Genomic DNA, 26,959 nt, shown 5'->3' on the forward strand with positions numbered 1-26,959 from the left:
AGATCCAATCTATTTACGCTATCCAGGAATGGTTGGCTCTTAAGAAGTACCAAATAACGATTGTTAGGATACAATGGAGTCGGGCCTCTGTGGGATGGTATCACCTTTGTTAGCGTCACATTCAAATGTCATGATGGTCACCTGAAACAAGATGGCTGTGCTTTGTTTATTTGTTAAAAGCTAAAAATGAAAAGTTGAAATTTGGGACTAATTAAGGCTTATTTTATCTTAGACTAAACGTGATGTCGTCGCCAGATTGTTCTTCTGGGTATCTTTGGGGTGTACCAACCTCTGTCTCAACGTATTAGCAGGTTCGAAGAGTAGCGGTATTGTGTTGTGTTGCGTTATCATGTCTCTATTGTACGATTCTGATAACGTCTGGTTTGTGGGACACACACCTGTCAAGATACAACAGCTGGAGACTGAGAGCTCGGTGCAAGATCCAATCTATTTACGCTATCCAGGAATGGTTGGCTCTTAAGAAGTACCAAATAACGATTGTTAGGATACAATGGTGTCGGGCCTCTGTGGGATGGTATCAACATTGTTAGCGTCACATTCAAATGTCATGATGGTCACCTGAAACAAGATGGCTGTGCTTTGTTTATTTGTTAGAAGCTAAAAATGAAAAGTTTAAATTTGGGACTAATTAAGGCTTATTTTATCTTAGACTAAAGGTGATGTCGTCGCCAGATTGTTCTTCTGGGTATCTTTGGGGTGTACCAACCTCTGTCTCAACGTATTAGCAGGTTCAAAGAGTAGCGGTATTGTGTTGTGTTGCGTTATCATGTCTCTATTGTACGATTCTGATAACGTCTGGTTTGTGGGACACACACCTGTCAAGATACAACAGCTGGAGACTGAGAGCTCGGTGCAAGATCCAATCGATTTACGTTATCCAGGAATGGTTGGCTCTTAAGTAGTACCAAATAACGATTGATAGGATACAATGGAGTCGGGCCTCTGCGTGCCAATTATAGCCGTTTGGGATGGTATCATCTTTGTTAGCGTCCCATTCAAATGTAATGACGGTCACCTGAAACAAGATGGCTGTGCTTTGTTTATTTGTTAGAAACTAAAAATGAGAGGCTGAAATTTGGGACTAATTAAGGCTTATTTTATCTCGTCGGTGCATCGTGGATTCCGGTTTGTGGCACATAAGCTAGGTGGGACACACACCTGTCAAGATACGACAGCTGGAGACTGAGAGCTCGGTGCAAGATCCAATCTATTTACGCTATCAAGGAATGGTTTGTAGTACAGGTGAACATGGAGGTGACATCGGATGAAACCATCGTTTTATGACGTGACATGCTAATATCTTGGCTACATAACATTCCAGTTGTGATCACTCGAATGTACTGAGAACAACTAATCCAAGACAACAAATTTGTGTTGTGTTGACTGACAATATACTTGTGTGGGACCTTAGAGCGCCGCTTCTGTGTGTGTACTTTCCCAGTGGGCAGACATTATGAATGCACTCAGGTTTTTATAAAACATGCCACATAAAAGGAACAAAATGCTTGCGTCTGCCTTATAACCCCCCCCCCCCCACACACACACACACAGGAAGGAAGTGATGTCAAAAGCCCTCCAGTGACACCTTCACACATACGAAACAAGCAACCCCCCCAGAGGGGTATGTAATGTTGTCATTGCTCACTGTTACTTCGATGTACTGATGTTGCATTTATGGACAAAATGCAAATATATTTAGTTTGGTGACAATAGAACGTCGAGAGTGGGAGGTGTTTCTTCAAGATAATATCAATAATATTCATTCTTTATTGGTTATGTGAGTAAGATGGAGTCTATTTAAGCTGACTTTACCCTGGACTGGTTCATCACAGGAGTGGGAAGTGAACCTACACAAGTCACAAGTCAACCACAAGTGGGCTACATCCTGAAAACGTCAAACTTTTCAGTATGGGGGGGTTACATTTTTTATTTGTTTTTTAGAATATGCTGAGTACCGATTAAAAAAAAAAAACAGCCATCTTGTAAGATTTCTCCACTTCCACTACGTGACATTTGTTATCATTCTGATGACCTTTGATAAGAATAATAATAATGTGACATTTTGCTTATGAATCAGTCGTTTTATTACGGGTTTGCAAAATTCCCCTTGTTTTTTTAAAAAGTCAATCGCCACGCTGTGATGCCGCTGCAGTTCCTTTTAAACAGGAAGTCAGCTCAACGGGTTGTTTTGGAACCGTATCATGTTGCCGTGATCACGATAATCACACGTCGTCAAGTGACATCACAAGAAGGAAAATGATGAACTTTTATGCGAACACATGACATTTGTGACTCATGTTGCATGAATAGCTTATGTCATTAAAAGTAAATAGCTACGTATGACTCGATGTTTCCCACAGGGATTCCGCCACACCGACACAGACAAGTAGGATCCGGTTCCAAAGTGGATATGGGGCAAAGGGGGTTATCTGGGCAGGCTAAAACAGGTACCAAAGCCTCACTCCTACGCTGTAATCGAAAAACATGTCAAGCGGGATGAGAATGGGAATGAGGTGATGAGTCACTGGGATTTATGTTCCAGGAACTGAAGTGACACATCCTGTTGAAGCTCAAGCAACCACGGCAAATGACATACTCAGGGGCGGCTTGGGGTAGGAGTTATGTTTTTAGCCTGATTTTACATTTTTACAGACAAATGTTGTACCCAGTCATTATTTTTATTATTTATCGCTTGTTTTTTTATTATTATTACTGCTTTAACAACAACTAGTTGCTATCTAGGTCAGATTTGTTTTGACATATTCTTAGTCACTGCTGTGCTAGGTGGTCCTCTCTTTACGATGGTTTAGTTAGTACCGAGTACTGACTTGTGGACTCCTATTGAGCATGCTACACATGAAAGCTTTCTAGATCTTCCAGATTCTGCACCTCTTTTCTGCAGTAATTTCGATTCACTTCCTGCTTCCGACGCCCAAACGGTCGGTGAGTTTAATTTACGGCTACGCTGCGATTGGTCACACTATCAAGCGCTCCCGAGGACTTCCAGTAGCTCCGCCATGAAGAAATAAAGATGCATAAATAAATAAAACAATTTTATTCATTCATTCATTTTCTACTGCTTATCCTCACGAGGGTCGCGGGGGGTGCTGGAGCCAGCTGTATTCGGGCGAGATGCGGGGTACACCCTGGACTGGTGGCCAGCCAATCACAGGGCATATATAGACAAACAACCATTCACACTCACATTCATATCTATGGACAATTTGGAGTCGCTAATTAACCTAGCATGTTTTTGGAATGTGGGAGGAAACCGAAGTACCCGGAGAAAACCCACGCATGCACGGGGAGAACATGTAAACTCCACACAGAGATGGCCGAGGGTGGGATTGAACTCGGGTATCCTAGCTGTGAGGTCTGCGCGCTAACCACTCGACCGCCGTGTAGCCTAAACCACTTTATTTTCAATATTTTTCTACAATTCTAGGATGTCATAGATTTTTTTCATTCTCACTTTTCACGCTCCCGAGGACTTCCAGTAGCTCCGCCATGAAGAAATAAAGATGCATAAATAAATAAATCCACTTTATTCGTTCATTCGTTTTCTACTGCTTATCCTCACAAGGGTTGCGGGGGGTGCTGGAGCCAGCTGTATTCGGGCGAGAGGCGGGGTACACCCTGGACTGGTCGCCAGCCAATCACTGGGCACATATAGACAAACAACCATTCACACTCACATTCATACCTATGGACAATTTGGAGTCGCTAATTAACCTAGCATGTTTTTGGAATGTGGGAGGAAACCAAAGTACCCGGAGAAAACCCACGCATGCACGGGGAGAACATGCAAACTCCACACAGAGATGGCCGAGGGTGGGATTGAACTCGGGTATCCTAGGTGTGAGGTCTGCGCGCTAACCACTCATCCACCGTGTAGCCTAAAACCACTTTATATTCAATATTTTTCTACAATTCTAGGATACTGACAGATGATTTTTTTCATTCTCACTTTTCACCCCCCCAAAAAATTTCAATGAACTAGTCCATGAGAACTAAGACCTTGCACTGGTCCTTATATGCTGTACATATTAGGAAAATACTTGGCCAATTATCGGCAAGCTGTCTCAGTTCATGTCCAATCTTGTGTCTGGTAATAGCCACGGGCTTCATGATCTTTTTTATGATGTTTAATCACACAGTGAAACCCTGTAACAATGTTGGCATGATGCCTTCATCATGTATCTGTGATCTGTATCAGTTCCTGGTTCAACAATTCACTCATCTGTGCTAACATCTTCTGGTGTGTTCAGCTGTTTTGGAGCAGCTTGAGTTTGGAGTTGCCTTGAGTGGATTATCACAGGTGGTTCATCTGAAACCATCGTATACGTAACCCATTGGGTGGTCTCCCATCTGATCTGCCAGAGGCTAATTAACACCCATTTTGCTTCAGGTTCTGTCCATCTGTTCTTTAAACATTCTATAGTACAGCCATTCATTAAAATGCACAATTTGTACCCCGATGTTTATCCAATTATAGGCTCCCCTTTCTTTCTAAGGTGTTAGGCTTGCCTTAATACTAATAACACTAATGAAAAATGTCAATCATGTTTTTAAATCGCACCACAGCACTGAGACTGCACTTTTAAGTGTTTTTAATGATCTTTTAATTAAAGATTCTTCTATTGTTATTGTATTGTATTGTTAGACTTAATGGCAGCCTTTGATACAGTAGATCATATATTTAACACACACAATATTTTAAGCTTATAATTCTAACAGTCTGCCTTGAATTAATGAATTGAATTGAAATGTCATACTATCAGCTGTATGTTCTCATGTCCCTGTTTTTCAGGAGCACTTTAAACATCAGCACGCATCAAACTACGAAATTGAAATTTACAGTTTTTTTTTAAATTCTGAATAAGACATCCGAAGTTATGTTGCCAGGTTATATGTTAAAAGTTGAAATGGGCCGGATTCAAACGCTTGGTGGGCCGCATGTGGCCCCCGGGCCGTAGTTTGCCCACCCCTGCTGTAGACCATGATATCCTCCTGTCACGTTTGGACTTATATGTAAGTCTTAAAGGAACTGTTCTCCAGTGGTTTCTGTCCTATTTATCATAGGTCATGTTCTGTCACTATGGGTCACTTTAATACAGACGTTGGCTAGTCTTGGTTGTGGTGTGCCTCAAGGTTCCATTTTAGACCCAGCCTTGTTTGCAAAATACAATGTTACACTGCATTGTTTTGCAGATGAACTGCAAATGTATCTGCCATTGAAATCAGGTTCATGACTAATTCCTTGTATTGTGGTCTGGATTAGTCATCAGTTCATCATCAGTTAGCTGGCACCAAGAGACGGGAACGTAGAACCCCGGTTCTGCCCTCCTTACACCGGTTACATTTTTATGTAGTTTGTGTTTTATTGACAGTTAACTGTTGGAAATGTGCTATATTAATACATTTGTCATTGACCTTGACCAATCGCCAGACTGTCACGATCATTCAGGATAAAAATTAATGATTGCTAATAAATTGTTGCAAGGAGATCTGGGAAGTTATCCTTCCAGACTCGCAAGGGACTACCAAAAGTAAAAAGGTAAAAGTCTGGGCTTCCCTGCTTAGGCTGCTACCCCTGTGACCCGACCTTGGACAATGGATGGATGAATGGAACAAAACAGTCAATTATATATTTCTTTTCAGGCAAAATATACCTGATGTCTTTATTATTATTATTATTGATGTTAATCACTGCTGTCCAACCAGAGTCCAAGATTGTAATATCTTAATATCCTAGTGATTTTTATGTGTGACTGTAGAAATGAAAACAAGATGTAAAGACACTTGAGTTTGGTCATATGACTATTTAGACCCTCCCATGATGTGCAGGGGAAAAAAAAAACAGAAAGCATGAATAACAGCAGACAAATGACTGGTGACTTTCTTCAGTACAGGATAGACCTCCCTTTGGTTAGCAGTGTGATCTTCAGAGCGTATGGCTGTGAAGGTGGCCACCATCGGTCTCCTCTTCCTCCTTGTTGGAGGTTCTCTGAACAGCTTGGAGGAGACCGAGAGAGGCTGCAGGAAATGGCAAGTCAGGGGCAAAGATATTTGCTGTGATGAATGTCACCGAGGTGAGTAGAAAAATGACTTCTAAGGAATACTTTGGCTTGTTTGCTGGAATGTACAAACAATACAATAATGTTTTTGTAAAGGTTTATTTACCTTTATTTAAATTCATGCTTTGGGCCATTTGTCTTAATCTCTCAGTAGGTGATGCTTGAACATATTGGGTGAATTTTGTTTGTGTATGTCTAAAAATACAAAGGTAATTGACTAAATCCAGTTTCTCCAGTCTATAACCAGTGTAGTTTAATTGTTATTAATGGTTATTATTACCACAATAGAGGAGAGAGCCAGGAACAGTTGTTTAGTTTAGTTTTTTTTTGTTGCCTATGTCAAATGTAAAGCAAAATCTATCCAGCACGGTTTGTCAAAATATATGGTAATGGTAATGTTAATGTTAATGGTAATGGTTTTATCAGTTCCCAGTTCCACATGTCCAAAAGGAGTAGGAAGAAGCAAAGCTTATTAAATCCTACCCCTCCATCTGGTACTTTTACAATCAGTAACTGTTACATTTGTTCACTTCCTGCTTTCCATAATACAGTTTAAGTTTTTTTTTTTTTTTTTTTTTAATAATGCATATCACCTCAAGACTCTTCATCCTTGTATTTAGCAAACATCAACTGCTTGTATTGTTTCTTGAATTGGCTAATCGTGGTGCATTGTTTGAGGGTCTGACTCAATCCATTCCATAGTTTGATTCCACATATATGACTAAATCATGCTGTTTCTTGGTTGAATACGGTCTCGGATTACTCAAAAAATAAGCACATTTGACATATTTTTCTCTAAATTAAGCATTTCAAGCATAAAAACTACTGTGCACAATAATATAACATAATAATCACCATCATTATAATAACATGGGCTACTCTACTCTGGAAACAAAACTCAACTTCGATTATCATTGTATGGTCATATCACCTCGTATTTCGATATGTGACAAAAAAATAACAAAAACTGAAACTATATTAGGAAAGCAGGAAGTGAACAAATGTAACAGTTACTGATTGTAAAAGTACCAGATGGAGGGGTAGGGTTTAATAAGCTTTGCTTCTTCCTACTCCTTTTGGACATGTGGAACTGTGAACTGATTATGCGATGCATTCAATTGTAATCTGATACATGTTCAAATGAAATAAAACCATTACCAACTTTGAACCCTTAATGTCTCTTCCTCCCCTTCACACGTCCAGAACATTTAAAGTCTTAAAGTCTCCTTTATCGAGTGTAAATGTGACTATAGGGGTGTTATTTCATGTCTAGAGGGCTCTAATAATGTGGAAATGCACTCATCATAGTCGGGTCTGGAATCAATGTAGTGCTCTAAAGGAGGGATTAATATTAATATTGCCTTATCATGCTTACGACTAGCTATAGCGCTACAAATATTTGTCCACTGAGGCAGAGGCACACCCCAAAACAAAGAATGGTTTCACTCTAATTTAGCCTCAAAACACAACAAACGTGACACAGCTGGTTTCAGGTGTTATAATAGTAGAATGGATTACACATGAATGAGTGTTGTACCACAACGCTGTGAAACCATTTATGGTTGAGGCGTGACAATCGATACTTGGATCCTGCTCGGTCTTATTTATGTCCTTTTATTTACTGTTTACTGAATGGCAGCTGTGAGAAAATGCCATAAAAACAGTATAATAACATCATTTTTTTAAAGCTATTTTGTCCTGGTTGCAGGGAACCGTTTGGTCTCTCACTGCGGCCCGAACCCAGAAGATCTATGCACTCCTTGTGAGACCGGAACCTTCACACAGAAGCCCCGAGTGTTACGGTGTTCCAGATGCAGTCAGTGTGAAGGTCAGGATTTTTGTCCTCAACTTTCCAGCTTCTAGAAGCCTTCAGCCAATCTTTTCATCATTCATGCAGGTGCACAGGTTCTAGTGAAAAAGTGCACAACCACAACAGACACTCAATGCGGATGCAAAGATGGACTCCTCTGTGGTGATGAGCGCTGCTCCTTTTGTTTTAAAAAATGCAGCAAAGGAGAGGAACCCACTGAGAAAAGTAAGACGTGCACACAGCTGATTTACTATGGTTGCTAACATCAGTCATCCTTTCTTAGGATCGTGTAGGAAATGTCCAAATGGGACCTTCAATGACCAAAATCATCAGCGGTGTAAACCTTGGAGTACAAAGTGAAATGCATATTCACATCAACCGACAAATGTAAGCATCTTCTGCTGGTCTGACAACATCTATTTTTTTTTGCAAGGTGCCCTTATCCTGATCAGCGTATCGTCGCTGGTGGTGATGCCTTCAGTGACATTAAGTGCAGCAACGTTTCACTCAGCAGTTTGAAAGCAGTCGGTAAGATGATTGCACTCTTCCTTCATTCCCAACCTTAAAACCTTGTTGTTTCAATGAATGCAGTAATCGGTTAGGCTATACATCAAGGGTGGGCAAACTACGGCTTGAGGGCCACATGCGGCCCACCAAGTGTTTTAATCCAGCCCGCCAGTTGCTTTCTAAGTATTTCAAATTTTAACATACACGGGCGTCTTATTTAGGAAAAAAATAAACAACAAAACTGTAAAATTAAATTACGTAGTTTGATGTGTGATGTTTAAAGTGCTCCTAAAAAAAGGGACATGAGAACATACAGGTGATAGTGTAACACTTTTACAGATAAAATTACACAAATAATTCAAGGAAAATTATAAGCATAAAATAGTGTATGTGTGAAATTTTGCGGACAATTTTGCAGCCCGCGAGTCAAAATATTTGCCCACCCCAGCTATAGATGGACCACATTGATATCTACAGTGAGTGGTATGGTCCACAAAAGTATGAGAAAAGAGCTTTGACTTCTTTCCAAAGTGCGTAAAACACAAATATAATAGGTCTGCCTTCATGGATAACCTAGAAAATTGAAAAATATTCCCATTTTAGAGGCTAAAATCAGAGTTCATATTTACAAATGGTTACCAATATCGATAATCAGATCTAATTCCCAACCAATGTTGTCTTTCAGAATCAGATCATACAGCACACGTGTGGCCAATAGTTTTGCCAGTGGTCCTGAGCGTCTTCTTGGTTCTGATCATGATTGTCAGCAATCTTAAGAGAAAAAAGAAGACTAAAGAGAAAATTGCCAAAGAGCCAATAATACGAACACCTACAGGTATTTTACGGAGTATGATCACATTACATGCATATATTCATGCATTGTTTCATCTCCACTTTTATCTTCTACAGATGATCCCGAGACTTTAATAGCAACTGAATGTAGTTTCCACGAAGCCGAGGAAGAGCAGGGCAGTAGCAGCTCTGAGTCTTTAGTCTCCAAAGAGTCCCAGGACCACCTTTTGGCATGAATGAAAGCAGGCTAACCTGTTACGCTTTTAGTAAATTCAACAGAGGCATCCACTGTGCTGCTGCCCGTCTGTTGATCCTGGTTCACCTATGGCCGCCGGTTTTCAGTACCTGACAAAAGAGAAAGTGTCTGCACTCGGAGACAATAACAAAGGGAAGTCTGGTGGAATTCTGCGGAAAACAGAAAGTGCATCACCTTAATGACAGCCAAGTCTTTGTGCACAAACAACATAAGTAGACCATAGTCATACAATGTCACGCTGTCTCATGCTTGTAAATCATGTAAATAAGGGACATTTTCCAGGAAATTAGGGACATTCTGGGGTTTCCACTAACATTTTGTGACAGCTGTCTCGTTCAAATGTCTGCGTGTGTTCGGCGGGGGCAGTGTTGGTAGATAAGAGATAAGCGGAAATGATGTCATCACTCACACATCACAATGAGGCCTACACAGTACATACAGCATTTATGGTAATACAACACGCCACTCACGCTGGGACTTGCCTGCTTAATTGCACTAAAGCAATTTGATGAGATTACATCGCAGCACGGTCAGCTGGGTTAGGCTCCAGCTCACCTTAATGAAGACGAGCTGTACGCGCAATGGATGGATGCAGATTACATCCAATGAGTCATCTTCCTAGGTAGTTTCTATTGAACCCTTCAGTTGAAATGAAACACACACCACAGCTTGGACAGGATAAACAAGTCATGGAATCCCCCCCCCCCCCCCCCCCACACTTACAGTATATCCTGTACTTTTGCACTCACTTGAGTGGGCAACTGAGAGCAAGGGGACTTTTTTTTTAAATGTGATTCTGACCTTTGCATAACGCATGAATGAGATGACATGGAACATTTATGTATGAGTCAAAAGCAACCGTTTGTCTCCTCATAGAAGTAAGCTTTATGGAATGTAAATACAGCCAATAAAACATTATTTCCATTGAGAATCCATTTCATTTTTATAGAAAAACACATTTTATGTGCTTTATTTGTACAAAATAGGGACTTCAAATGAAGTGACACTTTGTCATTAGCAAATAAAAAATACATGTATGGAGTACGCCTTTGCAGATATGTTGCTTAAACCTCAATGCATAATTTCCTTTAATAGTACAGCTAAAACTACACAAAAAATATCCAGATGTACAGTACATGAACGTGCTGGTTGTATTCAAACCAATGTTGGCATGCTGCTCCGAGTGACAAATATAACAACATATATTGTTTAAATAAACCTCCAAACAAAACACGCCACAATTCCCTTAAACAATTCCAGTTCATTGTTTACAGGAATATTCTACAATGATAACCACAAGTGCTGGTGGGGCTTCAAAGCTAATTTCCACAATTACTGGATTATATAAGTTGTCATATTTAGTGTAAAAAAATGTATCTGTGCTGTAAGTTTATTGCTGCTTACAATTTTCCTTCTTTTCTTTGGACTTAGCACGTCCTGGTTTCTCTGTTGGACGCTTGGTGGGCGGGATGAAGGTCGGCTCCTCAGGAAGCGACTGACTGATAGGGCCTACGTTGGAGGAAAAGGATGTCAGCGTCTGTCTATTGTTAGCAATAACGCATTACGCTACCGGTTTGTCCCATTTGGAGGATGTCTGCTCCTTGGCTCCTGGCCTGGAAGGTTGGGTCCAGCTCCTCCGCAATGTTCCTTAGCTGCTGGGATTGTCTGGAAAAGACAACACGTCCACATCAGCACAGTCAAATGCATGACGTCAAAATAAAAACAGAACATGTTGATGCTGAGACAAGTACGGCGGTGTGGAGACGATGCTAGGAGGCTGGTTCTCTGGGGGGCAGTCCTCAGTGGGGGAGGGAAGACCCTCAGAGTCTAGCCTCTCTCTCTGCACCTGACAATGGACAACAGGAACACATGCTAATCAGTTAAACCATGCACAGAATGGTGGTACTTTGGTTTTTGTTAACCTGTTCAAAAGGGTCCATCAGAAACCAAATGATAAAATCCAATTAATCCTTTCCAGACATCCAAAAATATTAACACAAAACACCTTCTATTGAAAATATTAGAGTTCTAGTACATGCAGAAAGCAAAACAAACTACATATAAACCATGATGGGAATGGATGAATCAACATGTAAGATCACTTGGCAAAGTCCCTTCGTGTTTTGCTATGATACGTTATCAAATTCAATAGTTTGTCAACTTCTTTGTTTGGCCCCGTGGTGGGTTATTTTGCTACTGTACTAAATTTTTAAAAAGTACAGACTTGTAGTCAGTTAGAAAAAAACTACAGAGGCAACTGATGATGATGTCACGGAGAGGCGACAGAGACGACAACCCAGAATGTGAACAAAAACTGAACCATATCTTTAACGTTTGTATCATATTATCATTATTGTCAAAAACGGAATTCTAGGAAAACCGGGGCATTCGAAAACTGAAGTAACTGTAAAGTAAAACGGATAATCCAATATGAATGGATTCTTGCATGTTACTCCTAACTCCTAACATGCAAGATGTCTCCCACCTGTCTCTCTCTTGCAGTTCTCCTGTCGTGATGATTCATCATGGCTCTGTGCTCACGCCATGATGCCGGTCCTTCGAACTCACGTGATCTGCGATGTAACTTTACTTCTTGATTTTGCATGTAATGAGCAATTTCCTAAAAAAAAACAAACAAACAACAACAATGAGCCTCATTCCCCAACATCTTCCCATGAATCTTCCTACACTTGGATTCAGATTCATGAACGTGTCCGTAAACCACAGAATTGTTCACAGCTGTGTTCTTAAATTGATGGATCCCATGTCAATCAAGGTGAGACGTATTAACACGTGATGAGCATAGGTAAATGGGCATGACACTGCAGGGTCGTGTGCAAACGCATGATTTTAAAATGCTGAAAGCAAAAGACAAAATGAATTGCAGTGCAGCAGGTGAAAAGAAAACATCCCGAAAATGGTAGTACAGAAGTGGTATTCGGTAGCCTTAGTGGAAGACCAAAAAATAACATGAAAAAACAAATAAACATGACTTATCAATATTAAATTGGATTTTAATGAGCTGCAAAAAAGCGGACTACACAACCAATGTGCCAAAATGAAAGGTTATTCATGAATGCCATAATCATAATCTTAAAGGGATAGTTCAGATTTGTTGACATTTTTTTGACACTTAACGATGAGTCCAGATCTGGTCAAAGATCTGTTGCTGGGGCTAAATAAAGGGGACCTATTATGCTAATTTTTTGTATTGAGTTGTGGACTCCTATAGAGCAGCTACACACAATAACCAGCACAGAAAGCTTTCTAGAAATTCCAGAATCTGTACCTATACCAGCTGCGACAGTACGTGGGGATATGGCAGGAGACAAAAAAAACGGCAAGCGTTTTGTGAGGTTTTTCGAGGAAGCATTTTTGTGATGCAAATGTATTACTCTTTTGAACGCATATTGTTTTGAGAAGAAACTGTTCCAATTGGGGTGGTGGAGTCACTGTTGATGTCCCACAATGCTGACGGGGATGTCAGCCAACTTCATGGCCAGAAATTCAACACGTAAAAACACATTTCTTGTTAAGAACAACGAGGCCCAGTGTTACAGATTGTTTAAAAGGATGGATATTGCACACTGGAGACAGACTGACAAAAACGTTATGTGATGTCGTACCTCATCCTGGGCCACCTGTGCGACTCGGAAGTCCCCCTGTGGGTAACATCTGTGCGTATGCTGTGAGGTCAGAGAAAAAAAAAAATGTTGAAAAGAATGACGAGTGGCTCTAAGTCACGTTAAACATCCCATACCCGAGCAAACTGTGACTCTTCTTCTTGTAGCTTGCGGGCCAGCACTTCATCCCGGAGAACCTGCTGGAGTTCCCCCATGTTGAAGGTTGTCTGCCCTTTCCTGGGGGTTAGCGACGTTCCTACGGATTTGACAGTGTCAGGCATGAAGTCAAGTAAAACATGACACTAAATGATGATAAACCACCAGAATTAATGATGAATCAAAGTAAAGGAGAGGTGGAAGTGAAAAGAAAGTGAAACAACATTTCCAACAATTCATGAGAATGGCGCATAAAGGCACGTTGACCCTGAAGTCCTCTTTCCTCTAGCTACCTCAAGACGATTCATGAAAAGAAAACAGAAAGTGAGACACACACACACGGACTTCAGTCAGGTTAACAGAGTTGTGGTAAAACAGAAACAGGATAGGAGTCGGTAAACCTCAAAGAACCCACTAACAAAGAGTTTGTCCAGATATGATGATGATGATGATTGGAGAAGACAGAGCTAAAATAGCATTGGAAGCATTCCTCCTGCAAGGTGCAGTTGGCTGAGGTTCTGGTCGTTACGGTACCTGCTGCCATGCGTCTTGACCTGGCCCAGCTGCTGCCGAGGGCTCTGCCAGGGGGCTGCTCTACTCCCCTTTCCATCTCCTCCTCAGAACAGAAACGTTCTGTTGTGTTGTGCCAATGCCTGCCAGCTGTCCTCCTGACCATGCCATAGCTCTCGTACTCATAGTCAGGCCTGTGCTCTCCCCAACATCTACCGCATGGCATTTCTCTGTTTGACAGACTGGAATCTCTGCTACTGATCTCATAAAGCTCTCCATAGTGACTGTCATCAGATCCTCTGTGATCCCTCTCACTGTTCTCCCTGTGAGACAATCTCCTTCTTTCCCTAATGTCTCCATGGAAACTGTGTCTGGCAGAGGCAGCTCTCTGGAAGGGTGTCTGAGGTGGCTGGGAGTCACCATAAAAGACCCGACTCCCATGAAGCACTTGGCTATGTCTGCTTTGAGGACCTATTTTCAGGGGTGCACCACTGCCCCCAAGGCTGACAGGGACACCTCGCTCTTTGAGGACATGACCGAGCATCTCCCATACCTCCATGTTCGTGTCCTGGCGCTTGTTTGAGCTCCTGGTGTCGGCCGCAAAGTGGACATGTTTGTCAGGATTGTCTCTGTAGGTCCATGTTCTGGTTGAGTCTCGGCGGCTTTGTTTCATAGCGTCATGGAGCCTGACAGATTCACTGCGACGACATGGTCGTTCTCCAACCGCTACTGACCTTGAAGCTTCATTCTGATTACTGTACATTGTTTCCATTCTGTAGCTTCTTTCCCGTTCCCAGTCCCTGGCCCGCCTCTTGTCTTTATCACCATTTTCATACTTCTCCCAGCAATGGAACTCCTCTGTGATACTGTCGGGAGTGTAAAGAGTCCTGTAGTCTCTCTCTCTCGGCAAACGTAAGGATGATCTGCGATGGAGGGGTGCTGTATTGTGTCTTTTATTTGGTCTCTGTTCCAAGTAAACAGAATCCTCACAGTCTGCATGCATCTGTGTCTCTTCCAATGCTCTCCTAAGTGCTGCAGGGGAATTTGCATGTCCTTCATCTGACCATGAATTTATGGTTTTGTGATCTGTCACTCTGCCAGGGTAGTAAACTGGAGGCCTACAGTAATCTGGATGGTTAGACGTGTTAAAATATTGCCACCTGGTGGTGGTGGGTGAGTACTGCGCCTCGCCTTGATGGTGTTGGTTGAGTGTAAACTGCTTTGGTGATGGCGGAGCAGAGCCGCTGAAGCTGCCTTTATTTTAGCCAAACATGCAAACACAAAAGTAGAGGGGTGAGTGGAGAGGTTAATGGATCCTAGATAAGAGCAGTTAGTGAGGTGGTAACATATTAGCATCAATGTCTCAATAATGTTACAGTACAAACCGTGCTTGTTAATCCGTGTCAATGGCAACATGCTCACAGCAGTGACAGCTATGTTAAACCTATTTGCTTTTCTAACACCTGAGTAAAATTATTCAATCCACAATTATTATGTACTGGTTAAAATAAACATGAATTTCACACTTCATTGGGTTCACCTGCACAATGTAATGGGAATCAATTTAATAGTTTTGTGTAGAGGGGGGCATTACTTCCAAACGTTACTGTATGGACAACCAAAATAAACATATTTGTAAATCAATACTTTGTGATAGTGTCAATTAAAACTGGACATACTAATCTTTATTGCTTAATATACTCAATACTGAATTAGTATGTGCATTTGCGGCTGGTATATGAATATATCAAAATATAGTGTTTGCTCACTCTATTGTGATTCACTTTTCAGACTCAGGTTTTCTTTTTTATACTTTTATTGCTTTGTTTCTTGTTTTTAATATTTTAATATCTATTTTATTATTTTATTTCTTAAATGCTCTTTTAGTTTTGGATTATTACTTTATATTTTTACTAGTCTGTGCAGCACTTTGGAAACTCTGTTTATAAAATGTGCTATATAAATAAAGTGGAGTGGATTGGATGTCTGTGTCTTCCAGCACAAGACGTTCTGCAGTCCTCAGGTAAAAATAATGTTCGTAGAGAAATTGATATCCACTATTCCGTCTGCGAGTGATGCTGAGATTAGAGGCTAGTGAGGCATCGTGTTAGTCCACCAAATAAATTTAGTTTTACGTGTTAGCCGCTACAATGATATCGCTGTAGCTTTGTCCATTTTTTGTGAGGCCTTTAGCCTTAAAATAAGTACTTCCCATGATATGCATTTTTAGCTAGCTCATATTAAGTTGTTTTCTCGCACTATAATGCACAGAAAAGGGAAAGAAATATGTGTTCATGTTTCACATAAGAATTGTGAATTTCTAAAAAATGTTACTCTTATGAGCTATTTTTGTTGTCAATGTTATATTTGTCCAAACAACTGTATACATGTAGTTGTACCAGGCATTAAAATGAACAAGGGACTGAAGAAACAAAGTGGTCTAATAATTTTTTTCCATGACTGTATGTAATGATTGTAAAAAAATAAAGTTGGCTACTTCGTGGATTTCACTTTTGGGAACCTATCCCCCACAATGAGCGAAGGAATACTGTATACAAATTGCATTTAAAATGAAACTTCAGGACATTTAACTCCATGTTGATGTATAGGTTAATTAACTAGTTCCCTTCAGGTGCTCAAAATAATGACATTTGTACAACCAAGTTTACCTTCTAAGTACTCCTCCTGTACTCTGGTTCTCCTCATCCTCTGCTCTTCTTCCTCTTGCATTCGTCGAGCAATTTCCTTTGGAGAGAGGGGCACACTCAATTATTTGTTTATTGTTTATGACTAATCATGAATGAGCTCTGCTGACTAAAGTGAGTGAAAAAAATAGTCAGCTTTTGGGTGTCATGCTATTTTCAACCAGCAGGGGGCAACAACTTAAAGACCAAAGTAATGCCAGACTACTGAGTGGAAAACTTTCTGGTTTCAAGGACTTTGGATGTCCCACTTTTGTAGTTAAAGTATAGAAAGTGGTTTATGACTTTCTAAATACAATCTTTATCATTATTAGATAATAATTATTAATTAATGCAATAATTGTGCTGTTGTAATAAGCATCTTGAGATACATACCACAGCTATTAATTAGGTGGATGTACTGTCTTTGCAAAGGAAAGACTCTCACTGACACAGAGAGATTTGAGAAAAATAGGTCTTTTGTGTCCATAGAAAAAGTTCAGCTCATAATAAAACAAAATACTGCTTTGACATTTGTGTTGAGTGTGCTTCAGCAATGCTTCAACACAAGCAACAAAACACTTGGGAATGCATGCTTAAACAAAATAAATGATACTGGTCTAGTCTCGCCACCTGGTGACCTAGTGGTTAGTATTTTTGGCCTGAGTCAGGAGATCGTGGGTTTGTATCACCGTAGGAGAGCGTACCCTGCCTCTTGCCCAAAGACAACTGGGATAGGCTCCAGCATACTTGTGTCATTAGTGAGGGCAAGCAGTATACAAAAGGCTGGATGGTCTAGTCTGCCAAGGCTTGCTCCTTAATGGGCTTCTTCATTTAGAAGACCACAACAAAATAAATCTTCTAGGTGAATTTCTAATAATAAAAAAATATCTGTCAGCAGCATTTGCAAGCGGTAATATTTTACTGTGTGTGTGTCAGCTGCTTTGCCAGCATAAGCAGACAATTAGCAGCTTGCCATGGCAGGTTAAGCGGGGAGTGCCACAGGGATTTGGCATTTTATCCTGCACAGCCTGACACCTTCTGTTCCTTAATTATTGCAACTACCTACAGGGAGGAATACATTTAATGAACACCTCAGATCAGCTGCCTATTAAAGATGGTAGGCGTGCTAATAGTTCATTATTGGAGCCGAACATAAACATGGCGCCTCCGCCGATAAAATTGCTGTTTGCATTTAATGTTCCGCACAGTCAACTGTAAGTTGTAAACTAGTGGGTCAACTAAGCATTTGAATCTTTTAACATCAAAAACGCAACTCCTTAATCATGATGAATGACACTGTATCCTGCAAACAAGGAACTTTTATATATTTGTCAAACTGAAAACTGCAGGCTATGCTATAGCAGCCATGTGAAGCAAAATGGTCCACCTTTTCTACCTATTTTTCTCTTTGTTTTTAACAATTTAATCCTTCAATTTGTTGTTTTTTGTTTTCTGGTGTGCCTCTGTGTAACAAGGGGATTGAAAGTTACCTGGTTGCCATATTGTGTGCGGTTACTATCCTTTTTTGTCACTATTGAGAAAAGCATTCCTTCTATTCAAGAACACTTTCCAATTCTACCCCGATTTAATTAAAATAAAGCACATACGTATAAGTGAACCCTTGATGATCTAATCCAAGTCATTTTTTGAGAAAAAATACAAAAATATTTCACATCTTAACTACAACAGGTTTTGTGCATTTTTTGTTTGAATATTTTATAGTTTCATTAAAGTGCTTTAGCCTATGTAAATAATGTATTTTTCAGAACATAATGTTAATTCTGCACTCCAGGATTTTATTCATGGACTATTTACTGTAAACATAAACACCTTTTAGACCTTCAGGTGCACCCATCGTTGGTTTAGACTCATAACATTTCCTGCAGCAGTGAAGAAATTAGACTTTTTAAATATGCAGATGACATGGCAAGATAATATTTAGAGATTACTTAATCAACTAATTTATTACTCTGCCCATACCGAGTACAGAGGGGCATTCTGTGTGCACTGTGAACTGGCTTGGCCATCATCGGGAAGAGTACTTGACAGGCACTGCTTTGTGCACATCACAATCCCTGAGTAGCGCTTCATTAAGGACTCAGTTGGCCCAGAGAGAGCAATGTGAAATGTGTGCTTTGCCTGACCTAATGCTAACAGTCACTTAACTATATGGCATAGAGGAGAGATACGGCCCAAGTGGCATATAAATGTATGTGTTCATTTCCTGAGTGCTTTTAATACCATTTACATGAAAGCTGAAGCCATAAGACACAAACTGAACCTGTCTCTTTTTAATGAACATAGTTTGACACTGAAAATGCCCTATATTTTGGACACTTGAGCTGGAAGGACGCAACCTTCCTTCTATATCTAATTATATCCAGGTTTTTGAGATCCACACAGCACTCAGACCGAGTCAAAGTACGGTAGAGAAGTTGTCTTTATGCCTCAAATTTATATAATGCAGACTGGATGAAAAAATAAAAAGTAGGGCCATTAGTAGCAAGTAGTTGACATGGCTGACTATACACCACATTCATAATCATCCTTTCATTGAATGGTGACGCCTTTTGCCTTAAACCAGCTTGAATATAGAGACAGCCCTTGCCAGACAGAATAGATGAGCTTGCAGGCTTGTAGGCTGACAAAGTTCGAGCAAAGTTGCTCACCTCATCATCCTGCTCCCTTTTCCAGGCCTCCTCAGATGTTCGCTGGATCTCCTCTTGGATTACACGGGCATACTCAAAGTCCTGTTCTTCTCTAAAGGACAGCAAGAAGAGATTGATTTGTTACATAAGATACAGTACCAGTATTGGTCCTGTATTTATAAGTAGATACTGAACATAGTGATTTAATTATGAACTCATTATCATCATTTGGGTCGTGGGGGTATGCTGGAGCCTATCCCACCTGACTTTTGGACAAGAGGCAGGCTACATCCTGGACTGCATGGTCGCAATTGAACAACAGTGGGTGTGTGCATCAGAGTGGTATGCAGTTAAGGCACAGTTAGAAATCACAGGGGTCACATACAGTTGTCTGGACTCTTGTCTTAGCAGGGCACTCTGCTGGGCTTGCTGCTCCTCCTCTTCATCCTGGAGCTGCTTGGCTACACGGATGTCGTTCTGCACCAGCTGGTTCTTCTGGATGTTGGTGGTGTAGTACTGCTCGACTGGGTGGGGAACACAGACAATGTTCAAATAAAAAGTAGATATGATAAATCGTTTATGTTTTTTTTTTTTTTTTGGGGGGGGGGGGGGTGCACCCAAAGAGGTTTAATGCCAATGATCTGGGGAAGAACTACACAGCCATGTCAAATATTATAATACTGTGTAAAAGTTCACTTTCTTCCGTATTATCATTCAAATATATAACCCTTCATATATCCTAGATTAGTTACATATGTACTGAATTATTTCAAGCCTTTTATGTTTTAAATATTGATGTTTATAGCCTTTAGCTCATGAAAACAAAAAATCCATGTCAAAAATATTATAAGAAAACTTAGTGAAATATGAATATTACATCAAAACATCAATTTTTAAATGGGATTTAAAATACAGAAATTTCATTCATTCATTCATTTACTACTGCTTATCCTCACGAGAGTCATGGGGTGCTGGAGCCTATCCCAGCTGTCTTCTTCCCTTAACTGGTCGCCAGCCAATCACAGGGCACATATAGACAAACAACCATTCACACTCACATTCATACCTATGGACACAGGCAGGAGATCGGGAAGACCTGGGTTCGATTCTCTGCGGATTTTCTGCGGGTACTCCGGTTTCCTTCCACATTCCAAAAACATGCTAGGTTAATTGGTGACTCCAAATTGCCCATAGGTATGAATGTGAGTGTGAATGGTTGTTTGTCTATATGTGCCCTGAGATTGGCTGGCGACCAGTCCAGGGTGTACCCCGTCTCTCGCCTGAAGACAGCTGGTATGGCCTGTAGTGCCACATGTCCATCTCTCAAGAGTAACTCATTTAATCGCTCCATAAAACCCTTCAAATGTGTGTCTCCAAGTACTCCTTGGCCCAATCGTAATGCTTCACCTTGAATCTTCAGTGACGGTCATATTTCACTCTTGGTAATCATGCCCATGACTCTGAGCACTTGATCTTTTATACTTCTACAGACTGTGGCTGGGTTGCCAGAATATAGTGGCACTGATGGGGTCTGGGTAGCTTTACATTTAATCCTACTTAAGTCTTTTAAAGTTCATTTGCATCTTTTTGTTTCTGTACAGATCTGCTGACTAATTGCAAAAGAAGAACCACTGGTTACATCTGACATCAGCAGTACGCAGCTGTCACACAGTGGCTTGACAGTGACAGTTGTGGCTTGAATGACGCCCTGGGCAGGACGAGTTGCGGCCGCACCCATAATTTACTTTATTTTTTTCAAACTTGTCAATAACCGGAGGGCTGAGGCACAGTGCAGTGAAATCATCCTACAGCCCTCCCCCTTTGGTTTGATTCATGTCACATGGTAGATGTTTGAATGATGTCTGAACAGAATGGGGAGTATTGCACCTGTAGAGGGTGTCCATCTGCCACATAACCTGACATTGAGGAATTGAGTGCTGAATTTTTTCTTTCCCCCTTGCTGCGCCCCCAAGAAAATGCTACCCTGGGCTTTTGCCTGTATGACCCATAGCTAGAACTGTGACTGTCTTGATGTTCTACTTACTTTCCTGTTCCTGCAGATTATGTGCCAATACGCCATCTTCCAATACAGCGAAACTCTGGCACACTGAAACAACATGATAGTAACACTTAGACAGGCGTGACATACTTTTAATGAGCATAGATGAGGGATGTATATAGTATGAATGAAAGAGTAGTCAGAGTGAATACATTTGGTCTTGGACATAGAATTTAAAAGACACAGGAGCATTCCTGTGGGAATCACATGGGAATAAAAGCAAGCATCCACCACTCTGGCATGAATTCCCTCATACCCTATAATGATGGGATGGCCTTAGCAGTGCTCTAAAAACATACAAGAGCACTGAACGGTTCTGCAGACCTGTTCTGTCTTATTTACCAGTTACAAAGGCATTGCATGTAATGTCAGTTTATGTTGTTTTTTCATGCATTCAGTGTGAATAAGCCTAAAAAAAAGACAGTGTCACCCATATGTTTATAACTGTACACATTCAAGTCTCTAAGCCTGTTGTCAATACAAAGACTTTCACTTTTTAAGATTTATTCTGGTTTATACTCGTGTCACTCCTCGTTTTCTTTATACTTCATAATCCTGTATAATTATTCAATTGTATTGTTGCTTCTCATAGTCACTCTTAGTTCTGCTGTAATCTGGTGAAAACACAGTCTTTCTATGATGAGCACAATAAACTAAACGGTGTCCTGGGTACAAGGTTTATTCCCATCCTAACCATTCAGCGAGTTTACAGGCATGCTTAATGAGCAAAGTCTGCATTATAGTCAGTGCTGCGTGTGCAACTCAACAGCAAACAAACACTACATTGTTTTCTTCAGTTCCTCTACTTGCAGACACCCTGTCTGATTAAAACACCTGTTCTGTCTAATCCGTCCATTCGCTTGTCCAAGCAGGCTAGGTCACGTCTGGAGAGACGACAGCTTTGCTTACCAAAGTGGTTTTGGTTACGATTAAGGAAGAATCTGATTTAGTTGACAAATATTTTGGGACTTGAGTAATAGTTTTTTTTTATTCCAAAATGAAATACCCATTAATTTAAGCCAATCAAATGTGAATATTTTTTTTACTTCCTGGGTCATCCATGAAAGCAGACCTATTTGTGTTAAAGGAAAACAAGAAATTCACATGTTTCAGCTTTGACTTTGGAAAACATTGATTAACACTATTACCTCTTTTCTCACATGTTGCAGACCAAACCATAAACATACTGATTTTTTTTGTATACTACACTGAAACACTCGCACCCCCATTGCACTACCTAACCAAGACAGACACATTTAAGTCAGCATTATAGCAATAAGTCTTTTTAGATCGGTTAAAAATTTAAATGACCTAAAATTGACTATCTTTTGAATGCAGAGGCACACCCGCACTGACTTGGCGTTGCCAAGGAATTTATAAGCTCTGTTCTACCACAAAGAACATAATACATTGATTTGCAGAAATGTTCTGAAAATTTAAAAAAAACATTAAGTCCTTATGGATCAACAATCAGACATGGGCAAAATATTTACACGATAAATGAACTCTGCAAGTCTACTCAAGGAGTTAACCCATTGCAAAGCAGACATGCATTACTACACCTGTCGTGGGTCTTAAGTGACTATCCACTAAATGGATTCCCGAGTTCCCTTATGTTTCCAGACCGCCAGTGAAGAGGGATTAGGTCTTGGATTCAATCCAACAGGATAAAGTGACAGTTCAGACCATAAATTGTGTTTAAATCTAGACAAGAGATAATAGAGGCGCATAAAAATGGAGCGAAATGGTACTTACTTTTTCAAGTGTGTGTGTGAGGGTGTGTCATACTGCTTTGTTTTTTCTTCTCCAAACTCTTCACTCGTGACAGTTAAATTAGTGAGCCACGGGAGAGACAGGCGAGCTGTGTGATTACTGCTAAACAGGTTTGGAGGGACATGGCATGTGGTATTCAGGCCAAGTAAAAATGACACACTTGCTGCAAGTCTGGGGCGAGTATCTTTTTATCATTATGCTTCTTAAAAAGGCAATACAGGTTTGTGTATTAATGTGTCTTAAGATGATGCAAAACAAAGAAAAAGTGCATGTGTACATTTACACGGTTTACATATTGTTGTTTTATGCGCATATGTTTTAATAAATTCTTAAATTACAATACGGTATTCATGTAAATGTTTGAAATGCTGTTTTAAGTTTTAAAAATCACAGCGTCAGGAAACTGAATGGTCCACAGCATTCGAAGCATGCAGTGCAAAATAGCAACCCATTGAGACATTTTTTCCTTCACCCTCTTAAGTGCCTGGACAGCAGCAGTGAGTAGCTACTAAACAAAGAAACTGGCCATAGGAGAAAATGACATGGGTTCTATTTTCAGCCAAATTCAACCCCCCGCCCCTCCTCCCTCATCACCTACACACCCTCCTCCTGCCCCCCCCCTCCCTTCCCTGGCCAGCATTCTGCTGCTCACAGTTTTATTTTTTTCCCAGAACTCCACACTAATAAGTGTCTGTCCATCCCGCAACCCGTTGGCTTGTTGGCAAGCACTGGGTCAATTGAACTCGGCTGTTATGCAGAACATCTTTACATGGCATAAGGGGGAGGGAAATTAGGAATGGGGGGTTAAGAGGGGGAATTCCAGAGGGAGCTGTGCTGCCTCGGCACACCAAGCTATATCAGGAGCTGCTAGACAAGACCCAAAAACAGGAACTGATAAGGGAGCAGTGAAAACAAAGACAGCACAAGTCTCTCCAATGAAGACATGGAACACGGGGACCCCACAACTTCTCGAGTTCACACTCACAACACATTTGTCAGGTTAAAGGTCATGATGAGTGGACAGATTAAATGGACCAGATATCTGATTAACATACCACACGGTGTCAATGAGTTTAGTTTTGATTTGTGCGTTGCCACATAAAGCATGGAAGCTGTACAGTGTGCCCTTTGTGTGAACAGGAGTCTTGAGTGTTGAATTATCTCACTCGATAAAAGACATGCAGAACTATTTCCATCACTGTCATTAGTGTGGACATGGAGTTGCACCCTGACGAGGTTTTTATGTATACACTAGAGCTGGACGATATATTGATGGTCACTTTTTATTTATTTTTTTTACATTTTTGCATCATGAGTACTATACTGTATACTATTTTCCCCTTCGCTCCTCAGACTCCAACCTCCTGGCACTCCCATGTAAGACCAAGCTCCGAACCTGGGGAGACAGAGCCTTCTCCATCGCTGCCCCCGGTTTCAAAAAACAAGTAAAAACCCACCTCTTTAAATCTGTTTTTAATGCCCCGCCCCGCTTTTTCTCATGTTTTAACTGTGTATTAACGAATGAATGTTGTATGTTGGTGTGTTTTCTACTCTGTTTACTTGCTTTTATTCAACTCCATTCTTCTGTAAAGTGTCTTTGAGTATTTTGAAAAGCGCTATACAAATAAAATGTATTATCATTTCACTTCAGAAGATATTTTTCAAAAAGATTATTTACATTTTAATACAACTTTGCTCACATATTTGACTTTGACTTTTGTCTAAACTCAGTTTGTGAAGGTTTCATTCATTATCCATCATTCTTGTGCCGTGTTATGATGCAAGGGACAAACCATGTTAAGTCTACTTTGAGTATATACGAAGATACTAGGCCATTGTAACTACAGGGGCAGCAAATTTAAGAAAACACATGAGGGAAAGAACTCTGGGGTTGTCAAAACAATGTAACATCTGCCAAAAAACAAAAGCTTCCACATTTACCATAACAAAAATATATACGGCATAGACACTTAGTGAAAATAAACTGAACCTGGCACAACTCTATTCATCTCAGCTGCATGTTCTATGTTTCATTTTGTATACACAGAGAGTGAAGCTGGATCAGTGTGTGTTTTGGTTGTGTGTTCTCACCTTCTTGCACACGGGGGAGGCTAGACTGGTCAATCTGCACCTCTGCCATCACTGAGCCATCACTGCCCATATACGTCAATGAGTTAGCATTGAGCATGACATGAATAAACAAAGTGTTTTTGTTAGCAAACTTCAAGTAGCACACCTACGCAGCATGTCTGACAGCTCACATTAACAGCAACATGCTACTATGTAAATACAATACATTTAGCGTTTAGCACCGATTCTGTTATGGTATAGCAAATGGACATGAAAACAGTACACTTTCTTTCTGTAAGTTATAAATATTACAGCTTATGTGTTAAGTCAGGATTTTATTTAAACCTACCTTCCACCACCGGCTGCCTGGTAGTGTTTTCAACAAGTAGCAAACATGACAGCCGAACGACAACTTTCTTTCGTAGTCTGCCAGTGTCTTCTTCTTGTATTGTCTTTCTACTAAATCGTACGTATGTTTATTGTTTGAACGGCCCGACAACTTAACTTTAGGTTTGAAATTAAAGCCACATAACCACGATTGTTGGGGATGAAATGAAACAAAGCCCGATCGAAGTGTAACTTGAAGCCGCGTTGAGTGTGCGCTGCCACGGCGGTTCCGAGTTGATCCTGTCCTCCTGTCCTGTCTAGCAAAGGGGGAGGTTAACGATTGCTGCGTTCGCGTGCTCCCGGGAGTTCAGAGCTACCATTTGTCTGGAAATGTATTTATTACGTACACAAATAAAACAAGCTTCGCTCTCAGTCGTTTAGAGACTTGTGTCCTGTTAATGGCCAGAGGTAGTCTAACAGGATTTAAAAAAATAAATGAATGAACACCATATAAATATGAATTTATTTATATCTTTATTTTCCCAGTTCTATTTGAAAGCAGCATTGTCACTGTACAGTATACAAATGCTACATTTAGCAGTTTGCATTGTCTGAATTAGTTATTTACTAACTAGTGTTCATCTATTGTGTTTTTGCAGGGGAAATGGTTGGGATTTGCGGACAATTCGGCCTATATACTATATATAGTTGACTGTATATAGCTAATATAAAAAGGTGTTCTAAAATGATAACTTAGTTGTGCAGTTGTACGGACATCTAACTATTAACACTAACTTATTTGAAAAATGCATATCTCTGATTTTACTTTTGGGTTCTCTCAGTCTTGGCTGCTTTTTCTATGAATTAATACTTTTATAATTTAAAAAAAAATAAATACAGTATTGCAGGCTTACTATACGTAACACCTCCCCCTGCTGGACAGTCAGGACATATCAGACAGGTAACAGCTGAAATTACAGTAGTTAGAAGTTATGACGCTTCTTTACTTATGAAGTTAAGACTATAAATGTATGTCATTTAATTCAGTTACTTTTCTGACCTATAAATGTTGTTAGAATGTTGTATTCTTGTGTTAAACTATGACAAAAGTATTTAAAGTGAGCCCTTCAAAACGGGCTTATGAACGAAATAAACTGCGCTACACACAGATCTGGCAGAAAATGCACAATAACGAGAACGGAAAGCCAAGGTCTATTCAGCTGAAGTAGGATGCAGAGGCTTTGTGGATTCCTCTACCATCAAGACCTTGGCATTGATGGACAGGCAATAAGATTCGTCTCTGAAGCGGCTGAAAGAATCAGCCAGCGGCTATGGATGAAGCGCAGGACCCTTGCTGGGCACACCTGGGATGCCAGGTGTTGTCGATGGGCTCTCTGAATGGACTGCATCATCGAAACACCAATGAAGGAAGGTACGCACCTGATGAACCCTAACATCTATTCCTCATTTGAGGACCAATTATTGGCACAAATGACGTTTTCCATCAAGTCCTGCGTATTTACAAAAAAAATATTTGTTCAGAGGCAAACATCAGGCACAAGTGGTTGGAGTTGCAGATTCCTGACGAGCAAGAGAAAAATACGAGACTATTTGTGAACATGAGCGAAGCTGGAATATGGGCCAAA

At 40.5% G+C, this 26,959-nt stretch overlaps 2 protein-coding genes across 5 annotated transcripts; one reads left to right on the forward strand and one right to left on the reverse strand.

Annotated features, from left to right (window-relative positions):
• The first annotated feature begins 4,952 nt into the window (after nucleotides 1-4,952).
• On the forward strand, nucleotides 4,953-10,165 carry LOC131104426 (tumor necrosis factor receptor superfamily member 9). Its single transcript, XM_058051593.2, has 7 exons — nucleotides 4,953-6,113; nucleotides 7,807-7,926; nucleotides 7,996-8,133; nucleotides 8,192-8,264; nucleotides 8,342-8,436; nucleotides 9,101-9,250; nucleotides 9,325-10,165. Exons 1-7 carry the CDS (start codon nucleotides 5,975-5,977, stop codon nucleotides 9,441-9,443), a joined length of 834 nt encoding a protein of 277 aa, XP_057907576.2. The 5' UTR covers nucleotides 4,953-5,974; the 3' UTR covers nucleotides 9,444-10,165.
• ccdc187 (coiled-coil domain containing 187) lies at nucleotides 8,796-25,682 on the reverse strand. Of its 4 annotated transcripts, none has more exons than XM_058051586.2 (14): nucleotides 25,336-25,682; nucleotides 25,008-25,069; nucleotides 21,129-21,191; nucleotides 19,470-19,608; nucleotides 19,106-19,196; nucleotides 16,422-16,497; nucleotides 13,777-15,006; nucleotides 13,224-13,342; nucleotides 13,090-13,149; nucleotides 11,949-12,083; nucleotides 11,215-11,309; nucleotides 11,034-11,128; nucleotides 10,868-10,972; nucleotides 8,796-9,612 (listed from the first exon to the last, which is right to left on the reverse strand). In XM_058051586.2, coding segments are annotated over exons 2-14 (2,259 nt in total). In that variant the 5' UTR covers nucleotides 25,057-25,069; nucleotides 25,336-25,682; the 3' UTR covers nucleotides 8,796-9,610. The 4 variants fall into 4 exon arrangements, with proteins under 4 accessions (XP_057907569.2, XP_078652699.1, XP_078652698.1 ...); XM_078796572.1 differs by having other exon boundaries at nucleotides 8,797-9,552; XM_078796573.1 differs by lacking the exons at nucleotides 25,008-25,069; nucleotides 25,336-25,682 and adding an exon at nucleotides 22,899-22,979 and having other exon boundaries at nucleotides 8,796-9,552.
• Nucleotides 25,683-26,959: the final 1,277 nt, after the last annotated feature.

Source organism: Doryrhamphus excisus, linkage group LG15, assembly GCF_037039965.1.
Source record: "Doryrhamphus excisus strain RoL-2023G ecotype Guam linkage group LG15, RoL_Dexc_Guam_v1.1, whole genome shotgun sequence".
Taxonomy (NCBI): domain Eukaryota; kingdom Metazoa; phylum Chordata; class Actinopteri; order Syngnathiformes; family Syngnathidae; genus Doryrhamphus; species Doryrhamphus excisus.